Here is a 21413-nt window from a genome sequence, read left to right on the forward strand (position 1 = left end):
TTAGGGGCTGGCTACAATCATTCTGTAGCTTAGACCTTATTAAAGCCCAGACATGCCAGCTTGCCACCGTGACTGAGGGGAGTCGGTGCTGCACAACGTGCTCTCATTATGCATGCACACCATGTGATGCTGCAAAATGCAGCCACTGTTTCAAAATGCAGCCACTGTTTCAAAATGCAGTCACTGTTTCAGCCCCACACACCACAGCCCACATTTCTAGTCTGCAAAAACACAGAGATTTTCAGAAGCTTTCCATCCAAACATTCCCACTGGAATTTTATACCAGCTTTTCATTAACAGTTTTACATCTGCAGGTATAGTCCCCCCGCATTACCCATATTTACAAATGTTTATAATTGCTATGCTCCTTTTAGGCGTTTTGAAAGATCTATCCTTTAATAATAATAATAATAATATCTTTATTGTCATTGCCCCCTCTCGGGGACAACGAAATTACTTCCATGACTCTTTCAAAGTTAGCATACTAGGTGCCAATATTTCTGCATCATAGTTTCAGAGATTCTGTAATTTACAAGGGAATATATATATATATTTTTAAAAAACCTTCCCGCCCCCCACAAAAAGTCCTCTTAGCAATCTGCCCCTAGTATGTCAATGGCAAAATAATATAGAAATAAATAAATAAATAAATTGCGGCAGGGATATCTCTGGAATTCAGCCAAAACTCTTGGGCAAATTGGTTTGTAATAGCAGTATGTCCTAAGGTACAACAGATGGAACTCCAAATGGGGCATCTGGTAGGTAGCAAGGCAGGCTCCTTTTCTAGTTTCTTGGTTGCATTGCTTTGCTTTGCTTTGCTTTGCTTAGCTAAGAGACAAGAGATGCTGTCATTCTCATCAAAAGAAAAGCTGCCTGCTTTTCAGAGTGATGTGCAACCTGTGGCCTTCCAGATGCTGTGGGATACCAGCTTCCATCAGCCCCAGCTAGCATTGCCAATGGTCAGGGATGATCAGATTTGTTACCTAAGAATATTTGATGAGACGCAGGTGAGCCACCACTGACCTATAGGAATGAATACTGCCTGTATCCCTTTTGCTTCTTGGCACAAATTTATGAATCATAAAGGAGGGGGAGGAACAGCTCAGTAGGAGTGCAAATGTAAATTTGCCTTGAAATGAATTGGCATTGGTTCACACATCGTAAACCTCATTACTGTACTAAATGGGCTTGCAATGTTTTGCACGTGTACAATTTCATTTACTGCTGACATCTTAGCCTTATATCCCACTCTCAAAGAAGTTAACAGAAAACAGCTCAGCACAAAATATCACAATATTTAAAACCACAACATATATCAAAATAATATAAAACAAGTCAAAGCTACATCCATGTCAAAACAGTAAAACACTAAATCCATTAGGGCTAACTGAGTAACAAGGGTCCTGCTTCTGGCCTTGATGGGAGATGCTTCTCCATGGGAAGAACCTATGAAACTAAGTATTATGTCATCCATGTGCTCTAAATTTCTGCACCCTCAAATGCATGGTAAATGAGACAAATGATTACTGTATGGAACACTCTTTCTCTCCGAAATAAAGTTTTTTCTGCCCTCAGTAAAAAGAATCCTAAAAGTTTTTATTATATATACAGAAATATACTGTTTTCCACAGGCTAGTGATAGCATAATTCTAGAAGATTTTTGTGACCCTCAAAGACACCCCTAATTTGTTTTTTGTTTTTAAGTTGTGTGGTTTTTTAAAATTATAAAATCCTGACCACTCCCATGGGTCCTCTGCTGTGGTGCCATTTTTTAAAAAGCTGAATGTTCCTATAGTCCCCTCACCACGATCCCAAATGGTTTATTTGTGGCACCCCTACAACATCCCCTGCAAACTTGTCCTTTGATTTTATTTTACTTTTAAACCTAAACTTACGGGAATAATGAATGATGAAAACAGTTTTAAATAGTGTAGAATAAGGTTTCTGAAGGTGGTGTTGAGAATTGCAGTTCTCTCCACCACCACAGTTGCAGTTCAGCCATACCAGTTTGACATGAGGCCCCCAGAGGGTTGACCCATGTGTCAGTGTAGACCTTTGCCTATAAAAAGCCAGCTACTCCTGCTCGAAATGTTCCTCTCCCTGATCCGTTTCTGCTGGCCAGAAAATGACTGCAGTAGCCAAAATAAACAGTCCTATCTCCCAGCTTGAAGCTGCTCTTGTTGTCTCTAAAAGACCTTACAATGTGTGCCCCTACAATGCTGCTTGGCATTTGCAAGGCAGAGGAACACAGATTTTCTAGACCAATATATGAAGCCACGAGTAGTCAGAACAGCTTGTCTTTCATTCATATATCTATATATATCCTGCCTTTTTCTTTTGTATGCATATATGTACAGACACAGAGAGCAAGACAGCAGTCATGAAAATCTCCCCTGTAACCTCCGCATAAACCTTCTAACTACTTGCCAGCTTTATTTATTTTGCTAATGGACACTGAAATCCTGTCTCCAACCACCGAACTCTTATGCAGCCACCTCTCTGACTTCTGAGATGTCAGCAAACAATTATGCACACATTTTCAAGCATACTTTAGTCAGTCAGGGATTTAGAAACTTGATCTTAATATGATATAATGTAGTTTGAGGAAGATGAATTTTGTGGCCATAGTGGTACAATCTTTCCTTTTCTTTGCATTCATACAGAATTGCAGTTTTGCATTCATACGTCATTGGCCCTATTTCTTCTTCCCCCACATCTTGAGGGTGTTCATTCAGTACAAGTCACATTGTACCTGAGCAACTCCACATGGTATGTAGCAGTCCATGTGCCACATAGCAAACCAGCAGTGTTTATTTGGAGATCCAGTCAAGGCCAGTGTATACCATGCCAAATTCTGGCCTAACACTCATTAGCTCCCCTCAATCAAGGTGGGATCATTTGTCTTAATGATGGTAACTCATGCTGTGACTCCAAGGCTTTTCTCTTCAGACATGTCTCAGTTACAGTAACTACTAGAATAATCTCTCAGGGCATGTATATTTCCCCCCTAAGAAAGTGAAGAGACTAAACTCTAGATAGGTTTGCACAGGAATGAAAAGTGCTGGAAAAACAGATGTGTTCATTGGAAATTTTGCAACAGAATAGATGTGAAGAGGCATGGCCTATATCATGCTGGAATCGATGCATCTGGGAACAAAATTGAGGCATCATGCAGCTTTTAAGCCATTTGTTTAGGCTTGTATTTTGTACATTTTGCCATCTCACCAGCTAAAATATTACCTGTGCTACTGAGCCAGGGCAAAGATAAAACTGCCCTACCATCTGTCAAGTGAAAACCCGTGGCTTATTTTTAGCTTTTATTGGCTCTTCACCTGAACTGTTCCCTGGCACCACTACCTGACCTACACCAATTACTTTCTTCACTTTTCTCACTTATATTACTTTTGTCTAGGGAAGAGAGAGAGAGAAGGTGTTATTCCCAAATAGGGGTTCTTAATTTAACCAAGAAGTATCCATGTTCAGATAGGAGTCTCTTGTGCTAGCAAACTCATTTCATTGATCAGTGAACAGGGAAGGCCTTGCAGTTCAACATACTATGCAGTTTGTCATATTTGAAATGTTTCTCTTTGGCAGTGTTATATTCTTGACAGTCTGAATTTGACTACGCTTACATTACAGATGTGTGAGAGTTTATTACCTCAAAACAGCACTTGTTATGTACCAGTACCCACTTAACTGTGTAGATCCCAAATCCTTTGATTCTAGATGTAGTACAATGTTAACCCCCATTTCCCATTTCCCTGAATGTTTTAGAAATCGTTCATGCTCTGATTGGATCCCAGACTACTAACCGACTGGGAACTGTGTATTATATCATCCCTAATCTTGAGCAAGGGGCAGATGGGGCTCGTCAAGCTCGGAAGGTAGCCCACTTAGGAGAAGGAAAACGCTAACCCTAAACCTCTGCGGCCTTGTGGCTATACTAATTAGTAAGAAAGGCTTCAGGAATAAACTCCAAGAAAAAGTCCGTACCCATTGCCTTGCGGGACATCGTCAGGAGAAGAAAAGGCTAAAGAGAAACACTACACAAACCCGGAGCAGAGTCTCTAAGGTGGTTGGATGGTGTCTTGTATGCCTCCTTCCAGCACTCCTGCAGCCATGTTGGTGCCAAATGTATTGCTCTGCTTTTCTTTGAACCACATCAGTCAGGTCTTGTCGTCTGGGCAACCCAGGACCTCCATGCACACTGCCAAGAGTTGTGCCCCAGAGAGAACACTTCAGGGCCACCAACACAACAAGAACAATGTGGAAGAAGGCCCTTATGAGTTACCGGTCTCTGCAACCACAGCAGAGACTGTGATTCTCCAGCAGCTTCACTTCACCCCTGGAAGCACACACCATTGTCTCTTGAGACAGATGGATGCCAGCAACAATTCCTGACCATCTGTGTGTAATCTCTGTTTAATTTGGAACAAAGGTGAGTAAGAGGAGATATGATAGAGGTATATAAATTTGAATATGATGTAGAGAAAGTGGGGTGGAGGAGAGATTTTTTCTCCTGACATTACAACCGAGGAATGTCTAATGAATCTGATTGACAGGAGACTTGGGACAAACAACAGAAAGGACTACTTCACAAAAGTAGTACAAAGTATAGATTTGAACTCTGGAATTCTTTTCCATAAGATGTGGCGATGGGCACCAGTCAGGGATGGTGTGTCCTGTTTCGCTGTGCCCTGCCTCTTGATACCACCTGCAACTGCTAGCCCTGCCAGTGTCAATTTTGGGTGGTACTGATGCTCTTAGATCAGGCTGCAAACTGGCAGAGGGTCCTGAACAACCAGTTGAAGACCAGCATCAGTTGAAGATATTCCAACAAAATAATCCTGGGGTTTGGTCTCTGTAATTTCTAGTCAATTAAAGAAATTAAGCTGCTATATTCTGAATCAGACCCTCAAGCCTTTTCCACCTGAGATCTTTTAACAGAAGATGTCTGGGACTGAACTTGGGACCCTTTGCGTACAAACAATGCTGTTGAAACACATGCTTTTCTCACTTCACAAAACTCAATTCCGTTGCCATTTGAGCTCCCTTGCCCTGAAATTCTTTTTCTGTTGATAATTAAAATCAAGATATATTGCAAGCATATGTGCCAATTTTGCGCCTGCTTGGTCGGCATTCATCAGACTAACCATTCAAAGATGGCATTGTGCTTTTTAGCACGCACCAAGAAATTGATTGCTTTAATTCCTTACTCTTGCTTGCTGAAATTGACTTGAAATTTTAAAATGGGGATGTATTTACAGAACAGCGCCTTGGCTCTTGGGCAATCAATTGGTTCATGAATGTCAATGTTTGATTGCAGGGACACGGTAGTGGAGAGACACCTTGGCTCTATGCTGCTTCTCAATCTGCTACTGAGAGGTTTAGGACAATAAGCAGGTGGCAGGCAGAAGCCTGAGAGGGAGAGACATGGTTGATTTCTGCTTGAATCCAAGCATGTGACTATGGGAAAAGCAAGACCTTCTGGGGTGTTAATGCTGTGAACCCTTTTATCAAAGGCTCAGGTTGTATATATGTAAATAAACCATATATCCTAAAGACACCACTGTCTCTACTGTACCTCATCCTAAGGAAACCAAACCCTGAGTAAAATCTTGCACTGCTCAGAGACTGGGGTGGTGTGCAACAATATTTTACTGAATAATTCATCTTTATGTGAGACAGAATAAATATGGACTCTCAGAATCTCTGCTTTTGATTTTTAGTCTGACATACATACAGCCCTAAATATGGTTTTAGATACCAGGAAGATATTAGTTAAGCCTTACCGCTCATAAATTTGTTTTCCTAACCTGCAGGAAGCTGGCAGCTGCAATGGGCTGATGCTTCTAATTAAAGAATCTTTCATTGGCTTACATTTAGATGATTGTTAAATAATGCAGTTTACATGAAAGCCTTATTTGACCTTTTTATACAATTAATTAGGAAACTAGTGTCTTCTACTATTTTCAGTAAAGTAAATTACTTTGGATCATCACCACAATTAAATGTAAGATCTCTTCTCCTTCAGTGGCTACCTTAGCTTTTATGCTAGACACGAGAAATTAAAAACCAACCATTTTAGCAAAGAGCTGGATTATTTCTGTTGAAGCAGCTTTCAATTTCACTGAGATAATTTAAAACATATTGGCTTGCATCCAAACTGCTATTTTAGGCAGACCCAAGGGCTTCTGCATGTCCTGTCAGATTTTTGACTGTTTCTTCTCTTTGAACAGCAGATTTCCATGGCGTATCACAAAGGATATTTGAAGCTCTTGTCAGTTTCAAAAGCGGTTTGCCAAGCACCATGAGGGAGCTGCTGGAGAAACACAAGTCCAAAGCTCTCTTGGGCATGCATGTGGAACTAGTTGCACAGTTCTATGAGCTACTGTGCTTGATGTTCTAAGCCTGCTAGATTAACCAAAGCCATTGCTATGTAGTGGAACACTTCCAAGGCTCTGCAGAAACACACACAGCCCACGTCTCTAAACTATAGAATCGTTAAAGGACACAACTATCCTACTGGGCATCTATTAAATTTTAATTGCTAAGGGCTTGTGGATGCAAATTTGCTCATTTTGAATGGTAAAATGGGAATTGGAAGGAGAGATGCTTTGCTACCAAGTCTAGCACCAAGTATGAGGCAAGTCCTCTCCCAATCAGTGGCCTCCTGGCTGTGTGCTTACACTATGAGAGATGCTCTGGGTCTCCAATGGAAATGTTGAATTGTGGGTGGCTTTCCAGAGCCAGCTGTTGCCGCCAAGTATATTTGCAGCTGGGGAAACAGGCAGATGGGAGGGGCACAACAGGAGTTGGTGATGGGTGAAAAGCAAGTGTCAATGCCAATGCTACTCTGCCTGTAATCTTTTGCCAGGTCTAGCTAGGCTCAAGAGGAAAACATCAAAGTATCTGCAGCCCTCATCATTCCAACCAGCACAAGAGGAGTCATCTGCATTGTACCTTTCAGTAATCTTGGTTTATCCTTGGAAAAGAAGGTCATAAGTCCTTCTTTTATGGTGCTGTGGATTTCAGAAGCAGGAACCTGGCAGCTAAACACCAGCATTTTTGCACAGGAGAGTGTCTCTGCAGTATGCAAACTGATGCAAATAATTAAAAATTGAGACTTCTCCCGCAAAGGCATTTCATACTTAATATCCAACCATTATGGAGATGTGACCCTGTAGCCATTTCCTGTCTGCGTCCAGCAATTGTATGCTGAAAACAAGCTTTGGACACTTAAATCTGCTACCTGTTGAAATGACTAGGAAAGAGGAACAGTCTAGTGCAGCCATCTCCTACTTTCAAAGTGGATCCAGATCAAGAACAGGGAACCTTTCCTTTTCAAACATTTGCAGCAGGCTACTATACAGCAGGAAAAGGGTGGGGGGGTGGCTATAGTGAATGTGAATCTTAAATCTGCCAATCTTTTCAAAGGAAAAATTGGCCGATATTGAAAATAATCCCCAAAATCCAACTGCAGTTCTTACTACTCTTTTACCTGAATTTTGAGCTAGTCTATGAAAATCATACTTTTTACATTCTAAAAATATTCCTACTCACCCATTTTTTTTAGCACTGTCAGAAAACTCAAAAACACATTAGTGACCCTTATTCAAAGCAATTCAGTTTTGTGTGCACTGGAAAGGTTTATTATTCCAGGTCAGCAAAGCTTTGACTGAGTTTTTAAATTGGGCAGTTTAAGAGTAGCATAAGATTCTCTTATGATAATTTACCTGCAATAAGACTAGAATTTCCATTTCTCATTCGTAGAAAATGCAACACAGCTGATGATAAAATCCTTTGCCCATACTTTAAAGATCTCATTACTTTCCCAAAGGATTTTCTATTATTACTGATTTTCCATTATGACTGATATCTGTTTACCTTTTGTTTCAATTAACATTTTGGATTATTTTGCTACCACTGCCTACAAGGAGTTGAAACAGATAGCCAATCAGATTCAAGCCTCAGGGAGCTCCCATCAAAGTTGGAAACTCAGTTCAGTACAGTGCATCAAATCCTTGGTCCAAAGTCAGCTACTGACACAGATTATTACCAGCATGCATGTTACAGGGAGGTGAAAAGCTGTGATTTCAATAACTCAAGAGAAAGCCCAATGTATGGTCTGAAAATGCAGCATAAACGAGATATAAAGTGAGGGTGGACATGTTATGTTCTGTGTCCCACCACTGATTCCTTCATGAGTTAGAGGGTGAAGTTCTGAAGTAGGGAGCCTCTTGTGTTGATGGAGGCTCGCCACAAGATTCCGGACCTGGATCTTGCAGGATTCTATTTCTTGCAGAAAGTCTCAATGAGTATTGGAGGCTCCCCCTGCAGAAATTTGCCCTCCAGCTTGTGGACAGGGAGGGAGGTGGAAACTGGGGGTGAGGGGAAAGGAAAATTAGCAGGCTTGGCCCTGCTCTCCCTTAGCACATGTTGCTTTTACACACTAGAATGCCTGAAGAGGATTTATGCTGTTTATAGTATTTTTACTTTCACAAAGTAAGAATGTGGCTCCACAACTGTGTCTCCTGGTCACACCATACAACGTCACTATCCCCCCCCCCATCTCTCTCTCTCTCTCTCTCTCTCTCTCTTTCACACACACACACGGCTCAGGGGGACCTCCCCCCCAAAAAAAAAACCTTGTAGAAAGCCTCTTTTTCTGAATCTAATTTCTCTGAATCATCAGTTCCCAGCACCTGGCATGCAGAATAATAGTGAGTGACATCAGAGAGGTAAGGAAGGATAGAGATGTCCCTCCATTCCACTGATGCCATCAGAGCATCAATAAAGGTAGGCAGTAGGAGGGAACTTGAAGGCAGGGTGAGTGAGTGAGTGGGTGGGTGGGTGGGTGTAAGACAGGGCTGAAATTTCTCTCCAACTAAGTCTGAAATCTAAATCAAATATGAACTTTGAGAGTATGTAATGCTTGTTCTGCACCAAGGCAAATACTGCAAGACAGCCCACTGTGATATATATCTTGGTGGCGTCTCATCCTGAACATTCAGTGTCAGAACTGACCCCCTATTCTAGATTTTGCTCTAATGTTTTTAATGGGAATCACATGCCACCAAACCTAATAAGGACATTTCAGAAGACTGTGTATTTTCAACACCTGGCTCTTGACCAATAAACAGGCTATTTATATATTACCTATTTTGGTTCCCGTCCCTTCCTTATGCTAGTTGAAAAAGGCAACAGCTGTGATGGCTGATGACACCTGGTAAGAAGCTACAGTGTCCAGGTGACAGATTCAGTACTACATTAATCCATTAACAGCTTTGTGGATTGTAGGAAATGTCTCCAGCTGGCATTATGCCTGGTTGCTCCACTAGCTGTAGGTCAGGCTATGGGGCTGCCCTTATATAGGCTAACTTTAGCTGGCTGATATGTCTTGCTCTCCAAAATGCCATTAAGATTTTGCTCATTTATGTTTAGATGCAATTAATTGACTGTGACAGGCAACAGCAGTGAAAATCCCTACTGTTTTCATGTTACCATTATGGGATAGCTACCTGAATGTATAAATATCCCAAAACTATGTCAATGATTATACAAATAAAATCATTTTAGTGGTTGAGTAGCATATTGAGATTACAAAATACATGATTTCACTAAATTCAGAATGTAGTTTTGCTATTAAAGGTAAAGGGAAGGGAATGCTACAAATTAATAAGCCTGGGATAAGAATAAAGGTCAATGTTAAAACAATGGCATTTGTGTTTTCCTACTTCACACCCTTTGCAGCCAGTTTGGGTCTAGTTTTATTATGGACCAAAGCTCTTAATCTGAAGCACGAAGAATCAGATCATTTTTCTGTACATGTGGAAGCTGTAGCAAAATGTATTAAAAGCAGGGAATGAGGTTTTGAACTCTATGCATTGGATTTTATGTGGGCTTGTCTTTTTGAATTATGCTTACATGTGGGCATCTGAGGGACTGGAGATAAAAGAGGTGCACTGTGAGTGAGAAGGGAAGGTGCACTCTCCCTACGCCATCCAGTATAATCCAGTCTTCCCTCTTGGGTTTACCCATGTTGTGTTTTTATGCCTTGGCAAATATAAATAGGGATATTCTATGCGGTATCTTTTAGAATGTTTATGTAGGCCAGAGAGAAAGTATAGTAAAATACTATAAACTTCACACAAAAGCAGTATATTCTTGAACCCAAATGAAAGCACCAATGAAGTGGTATGTCAATCAAAATGGGGTCAAACATAGGGTAGCTGACAGTTGGAGACTTAAAGGAAACATCCCTTTGTGGCTTATTTCTGAACACAACTCCCCAATCTACTGTTGAAGCTATTTCTGAACACAACTCAACAACCTACTGTTGAAAATAGTAATTAAATTTGTATATATTTCATCGACTTAATGAGCGCCAGATGCTTGATCAAGGGAGCTGAGCTAAAAGCTGAGCGGAAGATAAAGATCTTTACAAAAACAAAAAATTGCGCATTTATTTTTCTCTAAGCAGCAATGGGATTATATAAATATAGTCATTTAAAATCTGTTGTTCTTTATATGAAATAAAAACATGATATAGACACAGTTGCCAAGTATATGACACTGCAAATGCCAAGTAGGAATGGAATGAGATGTTGAGTGACAGGGGATCTTGCCACTTGACTCCATTTTTATAAGTTCTAGTCCCCTTTCAACTGAAATGCAGTTTGCACTCCATTTCTGTAATTTCCCACAACCCTGCTAGTTCCCTTCTCACCTTCCCTAAACCTGAAAAGCCTTACTTTGGGGACTGAAGACAGAGCTAACATGAGGGGGCAGGCTGGCAATGTTCAGACAGGAAAGGTCCCACAATGCCTCTGTTTAGCTAAAAATACTGCACAAAGCAAAAGTGGTTGGGGGGTTTGTAGTTTTCTAACTATAAGTTTGATGATCCCCAGCAGGAAAGAAGCCACACCACATATCATTTACAACTAAGAAAAAGTCTTGCAGGTCTTTCTTATATACAAATGCGGCTTCAGCTGTCTGTTGCTCCTTTCTTTTAAGACAGACATTTCCCGCCCTAAGACTGCACCAGGGAATGACATCATGGTGTAAGCAGGCCGGCCCACCCATGAGGCAGACTGAAGCAGTTGCCTTTGGTGCTGCAATCCCATGAGCAGCGAACCCTTCCCACTGCCAGGGTTGTGTGGCTGCTGGAAAAATCAGCCTCTGGAAAAATCTTTAAAAGCTTACGTGAGGCTTTGGTGGCAGCAGTAGCACCTTCCCATTTCACCTCAGGTGGCAGAACAGGATGGGCTACGCCCTGTGATGAAGCATAACTCCCATGAGGCACTCTGTCCTTAATTTGAGGGGGGACACTGGCAGGTTGCTGAGGGCAACCTAGCCGACGCTTAAAACACCTGTGAATCTTTTATTCTTTTAAGAAACAAACCCAAATCCTTGGCCACCTCGGTCCAAATGCTCTGAGATTTTCGCCCCTTCTCCCACAAGAGCTGAAAAAAGTTTGGACCAAATGTCTCAGCATAGCACTCCATTTAATAGTATAGGCAGCTTCTCCAGGGCATATAGCAAAAGCTTTATCTTCATGGCAATAGCTGCTTCTTATAAACATTAATTTCCCAAAGTCCAACACCTTCATGCATCGTTAGATATTTATATCACACTGAGCTTATTAAGTACAAAGTAAGTAGTTTACTGTTATTCATGTCTAAAGTAGTTAAGCAAAAAGAGTGGTTCCACATAAAGTTTTAATTCTGAATATCTTCTGAGCAAATTTATTCATTTTGATTTTTTTGCACATGGCCATCACTGCCACAGCGCACTAATTTTGAAAACACATCAATAATCAGAACAGACATTTATCACCTAGCTATTTGATTTATGGACTTGAGAGCTTCTGGGAACGGTATACACTTCTCATAATGATCCATTAAATTGAGCAGCTAGCTGAAGATTGGTCAGTGATTGTTAGACATTTGTGCTAATTTGGGCGGTGGCGGGAGCGGGGGGGGTATACTTCCTTTGTTTTGATATTTCTGATAGCTTATCACCAGGGGACTAAATATTGAAATTTCCATTTATCTTCAGGCATCTGAATTACTTTCAGCATAACTGGGCAAGGCTGACAATAATTTGTTGCAGTTAATTTTCAAGCACAAAAAAAATCAGTATACATTTTGGTGAAGATAGCAAGGTTCGGAATTTCACAAACGGCAGGAGATTGTTCCACGTTACACATGTAGTATATCCAAAGCCTGGAGTGAGGCAGGTTGTGTCAATGGGACTCCAATCATGTGACTAACAAAATGACCATTGGGAAACTTTACAGTGAGCATTCTGGAAAATAACGATCCCACACTGTGATGTACGATTACTAATAGTGTGTTTATTTATACTAGACTAATAGGCTTGGAGCCTAAGTTAAATTAACTTAAGGAAGCCATGGATGAATGCAAAGGGGCTTCTGAGGCAGAGGGGGTGGGAAACGTTCCTTCCATAAATGTTCATAACTTATCTTAGGTTCTGTTCCCAATTCTGGGAACCCCCACCTCCAGCATCCTATTCCACATTTTTGGAGAGTGGGGAGGGCAATCAGGTAATAGAAAAGGGTATATTTTCTTTCTGCAAACTTCAGCTAACTTATCTTAGGATGAAAGTCATGGTTTGATTTGCCTTATAAATGCACCATTTCCTACCATATACACACTTTCCATCTGTTGCCATTGTGTGGTGTGCCTTTGAAGCACTTGCAAAGCTCTGGCAGTGCAGCTTTCCCTGGAGTGTCCCATTCAGACTATTCTGTATTTGCATCATAACAGAACCTGTGCACAAACAATAGTGGCCAAGGATAATAGTCAAGCAGCTAACCATGCCATTGGTTTTAATGTTTGTTTGATTGCTTTTAGAAAGTCAGGTGACACCTTTCCACCTGTCCTGCCAAGAATCACGATTGAATAATGCTTTCATCCATGTGGAGTAGCGAAGGTAAAATGTCATTTTTAAAGACAAGAGTGGCAGAGTGCTGGGGGAGAAGGAAATGCAGAAATAAAATGACACAGGTGTGTCTTTTATGTTTTCATTCTATTTATGTTGGCTGCTGAACATTTTCTGATGACAGATGCCACCATTTCAGAACTGCACGGTTACATATTGCTCTCAATTGACAGGGGACCATATACAAAGCTAACATTTTGCTAACATGAAAAGTATCAAAAAAAAGTGACAGTTGTCTGTTGTTTGAAGGGAAACTGTTGCATGGAGAAAGTAAGGAGAAAAGGATGCAGAGGAAAAGCTCTCTTAATGAACAATTTATTCATAATGAACAGAAGATAGAGGTTATGTAAAAGGGTATTTCCTCTTTTGCATTTGCATTTCATTTTGCTCCGCCTCACTTTATGGTAGGATGATGCCATTTAAAAAAATGGAATTTTTCAGTTTTCAAATTCCAAAAATGAGGGGTGCTAAAAAGTTCTAACATGACTCGAGAATTCAAAATCTATTTGGGTTAAGTTAATATAATTCAGTTTTGCTTTGTAAGTAAAATGTGTGTAAATTTGCATAGAAATCACTAAAAAGATTGCCAAATACTTGCACTTACATTAAATATTATTATTTAGCATTACTGACATTTTCAGAAGGTAAAATTAAAATTCTTTGGTTTTCCGAAAGCAGTTTATGTGCTTCTTCATCAAATGCAGACTTGAGAAGCTAAATGTTGTCCAATCACAAAAACAACAGCAGATTTGAATTCCTCAAACCCAAAAAACCTATTTTTAAGACGTCTCAGTGAAGAAATTTGCAAAAATTAAATTTCACTCCCTAAAATGACATGCCATGGTGTTAAAGGGTGCTTTCAAAGCAGCCGGGTGCAATGCAAGTTAAAAGTAAACCATGACACAATGTGGAATTAAAATGCTGCCAGACATTCATTGAGAAGTAAGCTATGCAGTCACGATTCTGCATACTCTGTGCTAAATTATAATCATAATTCTTCTTCATCAGGGTAAACAAAATCCTGTGCTAAGAAACTATGACTTTTCTTGGGTGCATACTATTTTGCAAATTCCCTCAAGGAATGAACAGATTTTCTCCATTTCATTCCTTTCTCATTCTGTTAATTTGATCTGCCCTATATGCCACCTCTTTTAAATAAGGGTTTCTAAAATCAGTTCCAGACTCAGAGCATGCACACTTTGTGGCAACATGCAGTTGCTTCAATTCACTCCTATCTTTTCCCCACCCCCTCTATTTTACCAACAAATGTTCATGTGTGTTGGCTTTGGTGACTAGTAGCCCCTCTGTTAAGAAGCTTTCGTGCCACTTTGACAAAGAGAGTGGAAGTATCAATTATTTGACAGACGATGGGGAAGTGAAACTATTACCTTAATGAGAACCTGGATGCGTCCTGTTGCTTTTGAAGACATGTAGTACCAGAAACTCAGCATGCAAGTGGTGCTAGACTCTGCCCATCTGGAGCTCTTGAGAAGTGCTTTTTCACCTCTTACTCCTAGTGACATCGCTTCAAGGTAGAGGAATTGTCCTGGAATCAGAAATGATGCAGGATGTGAAAACGGCAACAATAATAAAACAGCCGGGGGGGGGGCGGGGAAAGAGAAATGGAAAAGTACCACTACAGAGCTTGTTGTACTAAGCAAAAGCTCTCTTAGCCACCTCTTATCACACATAATATTTTTGGATGCATAATGGGAAACAGGGCAGCCACATGAAGAGGTCTGTGGAATGGTTAGAAAACAAGTTTGTTTACCTTTAAGTGTTGTTTTTTAAGTAGGCATCTATGCAGTCACATAGCAGATGCTGTATTGTGTTCCACCCATGCCCAAATGTAGGTGTAAGAACCACCTCCAGCACTGAACAGCTTCCACTATAGCCTCTTTATTGCTGAAAACCTTTATATGAAACTCTTACACCTGGCACGTATTTGGTAGTAGACATTCCACTAGGGACAACTTGGCTGCAATCCCAATAATTTATTCTTTGCCCAGACCAGCTTGACTTGGTTTCCCAAACCTTCTGTGTTCACAGGACATCTTAAGATCCAAGATAATTTACTTCTACAGAAGCTCAGGCTTCAGTAATACAGTTTTGGATACAGCTTGTAGGCTTTACAGACATAGATATACAAGTGGAAAGTATTTCTATTGCTCCAGCAATTCCAAGGCATAACAGACAGACTCACTGACTAACTAACGAGCTGATATGCCTTAATCACTTATATAGACAGCACTGGGCTGTTGTCATAGCAACTGGTTTGGCTGATTCCGCATCTGATGGCTTTTCTCCTACATGGGGTGATTTGTGACCATGGAAGGAAATTAAACCCTTCCTCCATGCGTAGTTCCTCTAACATAATCACTCTTCTGATCCCCATTCCAACTGTAATCAAGCATTTGTACATGTACCAATGTATACTCTTCCCATGACCGCGTGGGTACCCCAACTTTCTTTGCTTTTCATTTGCTGAATTCTAGATTGTGACATCCTTGGAAAAGAGATCTGTCCCTCTGTTCTTTGTAAAGCTTTGTGCATGCTGATGGTGGCATACAATTCAACATATATTTTTGTATGGGCATAAAAGCTCATAATGGAGAAAATCCCTCATACCCCCACAATGTGAATCTCACTTTGACATTCATTGGTTGTTTTAAGTTTGCAACAATATTGTTGGGAAATGAATGCTGCCATGCCAACTCCAGGGGGAAGATCTAATCATCATTAAACACTGCAAAGAAAAGGTCACGTCTGACACTATAGGCATATTGTGTATTATCACAGCCATGGAAATAATGATGCTGAGGAACTGAGGGTTCAAACAAATAGCATGAAATATGACTTTCCAGTGTATGATGAAAAGAAAATCATTTGCAAAAATGTTTCAGGTGCCAGCTGAAACATTTATTACAAACAGAGTTCCTTTATGGAGCAAGAGGTACAATTATATTGATGTTTCTTTGCTTAGCCACAGGAAAGTACATAATATGAAAAAGGCATAGTAAATACTAGGTTAGGCAACTCTTTCAGCAATAAAGACTCTGGAGGTGATTTTTGCCCACATATGATCAAATCACTCTTCTAAACATGAAGGCTAGAAACTTAACATAAAAATGGAAAGCTGGAATTGTTAGAAGTAGATAAGCCACACAGAACAATGCTAGAAGCCGCTTGTCTCCTATGGACATTCCCAGCTCTTCTGTTTGCATCTCTTTCCTTTTGGATTACATATACAGGCAATGATTTCAGCACCTGGGCCTTTGCTTCTGCTGCTAGCTCGCCCCTTAATTTTTTATGGCGTGATAACTCAGCTTCAGCTGGCAACTTAGATTGCTCACAGGGGTGTTGTGACAAAGGCTTGAATGTTTAGTCTTGACTCTGCAGAATTATTCACTCAGTGAAATGTCTGATTGGTGACTGGCTCGGCTTGTTACCTGGTACTGATGTGATATGGCTTCTCTTTGCCACCTGAGAAACAAGTGTGCAACTCCCTTGCACTCTGCGAAAGCAACAATTAAGAGGCTGCTTTGCAAAAGAATGTTACAACTGCATTATAGAACAGTTTTCAGCATTAGGGATTTAACCAATTTAGATATTCATAACAGGACTCTAATTAGATTTAGAACTTGCCCTGTGTTGCATGGGATGGGATGATAAGGTTTGTGAATGCAGATAAATTCCCTGTGCTGAAGTGGCAACGTACCTTTCCCATTTCCAAGTGTGTGGTCTTTTGGAGGCCTGAGGCTTTGAGGTGAGCTGGTTCCTATAACCCAGTCAAAGTTATCCGCTAGGGAATTCTGCCAACCACATAAACCATTTTCAAAAGTGCAGGAGGTCCCACATTCTCTCTCATCAGTATTATCTCCACAGTCATCCTCAAAATTGCAGCTTTGTTCTGGTCTATAACACTTGCCATTGAGACATTCCAAATAACCATGTGAGCAAGAGCCTGGAAAAAATATACACACAAACAGAAAGAGAAGAGAGAAGGATTTTGATGACAATGTATTCCATTGTTTCTAGCCAGACTTAATTGCTAGCGTTTTCTTTTACTGCAGAGTGAGGCGTTGAACCACATCAGTGATTTACAAAGTGCACAACAAGAAGTTCTGGATTACTCAATGAAGTGATCAGTAAGCTTTTTTGAATTATGGCTTACTACCACCACTGATTCAAGCTTCCTTTACAACTCTCGCAGGGAGGGTTAAATAAATGTGCTCTACGGGTGTGCTCAGTTCACACATAAACCTGAGGTTCAAAATGCTGACTAACATCCAGAATGGACTGAATGGTCCGCTATATTCAGGAGTTCATTGACTGATATGTAGATGCTATTTAGCATGAAGTTTGAAAACCATTATCACATTTGAAATTTTTTGAATGCCATTATTAGCAAAAATGAATTAAGGTAAGAGGAGGGAGGCAGAACAATCATACTTTAATTCTTTCTGAAATCGTTTAGCTGGAAGATAGTCCTTTTGGAGTATCTGGAGCTCAAACTAAGCTACAAAAAAAGAAGAAGAAAAAATATACCTTGCCAAAGAAGTCTCCATGAAAATGTAAGTGAATGGCATGTGCCGGGGGGGGAGGTGCGATTCAGGAATAACTTTACACATTAATAGGCACACTGAGCAAAATGAAATTACATAAACTATTTATGCACGTGCTTGCACTCTCTGGTGGAGTTTTAAACCTACCGATCAAGAAGAAAAGCCTTTTAAAACCACATGCACTGAATTCAAGCAAACATGTGAGGACTGGGATGCTGCTGTTTTGTTTCATTTTTAAAGGGAAAATGAAAGAAACTAACTGTCACAGAGATATGCACACCAGGTAATAAGGAGAGCCAACCAAGGGGATGATAAGGAAAGTCACAACAATTTCTTTTAAAGATAGTACAAAATAATTTTAATAACTAGTTTTAAAAATTGCACTTCTATCCTACAACACACTGGCCCCAAACTAGACAGAACTAGGCAATTAAGAGAACAATCCTGTACCCACTTTTTTGAGAAAAAGCTCTGCTGAGTTCAGAAGGACTGATGTCTTGGTAGATATATACAGAATGTTGTTTTCAGTGTTTCCGCACTAATAAGAACTGAATGGGCATAATCCAAAGAAAGCTGAGTTCTTTTAAACCCTGTTGATGCCATAGAACCATAGGGTTAAAAGGGACCCTGAGGGTCATCTAGTTCAAACCCCTGGAATCAGGAATCTCAACATGTGGTTCCCCCATCCAGTTTGAAACCATACTGGACCCTGCTTAGCTTTGCAAATGTGCTAGCAGTTTTATTGCTGCACCACCAGGAGGGTGCAGTTGGAACAATTTCTATTGAAATACATGGGTTGTACAACATAATCCTATGAATGTTTACTTGGAGGTATTATCCCACTGTATCCAATAGGACTCATTCCTGAGAAAGTGTGTTTAGGGTGCAGCCTTGCAGTGCAATTCTACAGCATTGCTTGCTTCAAAATATTCACAGTATTATCTGTTGGTAAAACAGAAGTCATAAAAGTGGTCTGGCTATTTAATGGACAGGAGAGACTCCTTGAAAGGGGTCGATATGTTTTTCCACAGCAATGATCACAGAAGCTGTTAGCAAGTGGACTTTTTGTTCTTACAGCGCAGGCACATTGACCATAATAGACTCCAAGGAGATGTTAGTGTTTCTAAGATAAAATCCATGAACTGAGGAGGATTTACAACAAATAATGATAATGACTACACAGAAACTTTTAGAATCAATGTAGTAAAAAACACACACAAAACTTTTTGAAAACGAGAGTGTTTTATATCATGGTGCTGGACACAGTTTGCTTGGCCACATGGTATTCATGTCCTGGCCACATCCATAGTAGACTACTGCAATGGGCTATACTTGCGGATGCCTTGGAAGAATAGTTGGAAGCAAAGTAAGAGCCAGACTTCAGACTTCAGCATATGGCACTGATGGAATCCCCAAAACATATTCCTTACATCCCCAATGCAACCACACAGATTTTATCTTCTTCTGTTGCTACTGCTACAGTAACAACAGCACTCCCCACCAGGTCTCCTACTGCCAGATCTTAGGAAGATAAAGAGACAAAGTCTTTTCTGACATGGTGACCTAGCTTTGGGACTCTGTATCCCCAATTATTCACCCAGTGCCTACTTCAAGCGCCATGTTAAAAAAGAGTTTGCATGCACTGCAACGTCTTCAAAAGGCACAGTGATTTTGTTGCTTTATGGTCACTAGTTTTACTGTTTGATTCCTTCTGCTGTTGTGTTATTCAGTTTCTATTGTTTATTGGTTGCAATGTTTTAATTGCAGCTTTAATATTATTGCAAGTCACCATGCTGCCCAGCAGTAATTGATGTAAGATATTAAGCATCACAGTGATTACAGTAATCCTAATCAGTGTTTGCACACTGCTCAATTTTTGAAACAGAACAGGAATAAAGGAAGAAGTATACTTCATGTGCACACTTCTACATATGGGGATCACAAACTTCCTACCAATGAGGGGAATTTGTAGTGGTAAATTCGTATATTCTTTTTATAGTAGTGGAGGCAGACCAAAGTGCTAGATTTTGTATCTCCAAAAATTGGTCATCAACCACTATATAGGCAACTCCCCACTTATGCGGGGGTTACATTCCAGGGCCATGACACCTAAGTGAAATGCGCATAAGTGGGGATACCCTTACATAAGTGGGGAGTCCTCGTAGGCCATGAGGAGACCCTCCCCAAAGCCTGAAGAGGCTCTAGGAAGCATCTCCTTGCAAGCCAGAGGGGCAGCAGAACTTTGTTGAGGCTGCTCATCCTCCCTGTCTAACAGCTGACATGTAGGGAAGCGCAGCAGCAGTTGCTACCCTGCACATCAGCTGAGCAGCCTCACCAAAGTCCCTCTGTCCCTCTGGCTCTGGGTTCCACATCCGTGTACCCTGCTCCCAACCTCCATGCATTTAAGGTTCCTGTTTGCAGAGAGACTAGCCAGATACACCTAGGTCCAATACATGTGGTTCAGAACCCTGAAAAAGAAGACCATGCATACAATAGCCTGTACCGAAAACAGGACCCTTGAAAAGATGGAGGTGGGGGGGGAGCTTGTTCTGTTCTCACTGCACTTTTGTTTGTGTCCAGATTAATGACTGAAGAGGGCTACAGCCATCTCAAGCAATGCAGGAAAAGCCTTCTCCCTCCTGAAAATGATAGCGGTAGCCAACACTTTTGTGAATGAACACACAGACATAAGACAAAATGAAGAGAGTGGCAAACAAAGACCAAAACCATAAATTTTAAAATATATATTTCAGGTCATTTTTATACTGTGTTCTTCTTTCTTTACAAGATGAATCACTTTACTTCCCATCCAACAAATGAAAGATAGGTCATAAGCTGTCTATGGCAAAAGGTGATTGCTTGTGCAGTAATAATAGCTACTGCAGTCATGTGTAAGCATTCCCTGTGAGTGGCGGAGCTTCATGCTCCAGCACCGGGGGGGGAGAGCAGGTGGGGGCGTGGCTGGCGTGCGTTCTGGAGGCGTGGCGTGCCACCCGCAGGGGCATGGCACCCAGTACAGGCGGGGGGGCAGATGCGATCGCACCTCACCGGTGCACTCCCCCCACCCCCCTCTTCCTCTGCCAGTGCCCTGTGAAACTGGCTATTAGTAACAGCTAATAATAGTTTCATCGTTGAAAGGTAGCAGAAGTCATCAATAGCCATTCCCAGCTGCAAAAAATGTTTCTAAGACACATGATGGCCCACATGATACAAGAATCGTTGGAGCAGAATAGACCATGCCAGCCACACAGGCAGAACCAACCTTCTCCTGCCTTTTGGAGGTAGGAAGAAAGTTCTATTACCAGACTATTCCTTCAGTAATTTTACTTTACTTACCAAACCACTCAAGCTACAAGAGTAAACCTTGGGATTAATCCAGATTTAAGAATTACTAAATGGGTGTAATCTGTTTTCACCATCTGAGATAAAATTTTAATCAGTGGTTTGGAAAACAAAAATTTGGGGTTGTATTCTGCTGTACTTGAATTGGTGGGTTGAAACCAAACACCGGATTATGGACTAGTCTAAAATGACTCATGAAAAGGAGCAGCATTGTAAAATCAGTTTCACTTAGTAGGAAAGCAGGGTTCTTTGAAACTATTCAACACTGGGACAGAAGATTCATTGAAAATGGCATGAGCACAAACAGAGTCTGTCCCTGTATTGCATCATATGGTTGTAAACACGACTATCAGAATTTCAAATAAGGCATTTTGCTAATGGTGTCCACAGCAGGACTTGCAGATCATTTCTGTCTTGTGGAATGCAATTTACTGCTAACATTTGCACAGCAACATTTCGACTTCTATAGCTGGCAGTCTTTTTCCCCCTTTGACAAAACATGTATATTATAGTTAGTATGTATTGAGAGGCTTCAAGATA

General features: G+C 40.8%; 1 protein-coding gene across 1 annotated transcript in view; it reads right to left on the bottom strand.

Moving 5' to 3' along the window:
* The window catches only part of MALRD1 (MAM and LDL receptor class A domain containing 1), a 226792-nt gene that overhangs the window by 110375 nt on the left and 95004 nt on the right, over window positions 1–21413 (bottom strand). The window contains exons 28-29 of the mRNA XM_083467342.1: window positions 16685–16930; window positions 14355–14512 (exon numbers count right to left, since the gene is read on the bottom strand). Coding sequence (XP_083323468.1) covers window positions 14355–14512; window positions 16685–16930 — 404 coding nt within the window. The remainder of the gene's footprint in view (window positions 1–14354; window positions 14513–16684; window positions 16931–21413) is intronic.

The sequence above is a fragment of the Podarcis liolepis genome, assembly GCF_965112155.1.
Source record: "Podarcis liolepis genome assembly, chromosome: 12".
NCBI lineage: Eukaryota > Metazoa > Chordata > Lepidosauria > Squamata > Lacertidae > Podarcis > Podarcis liolepis.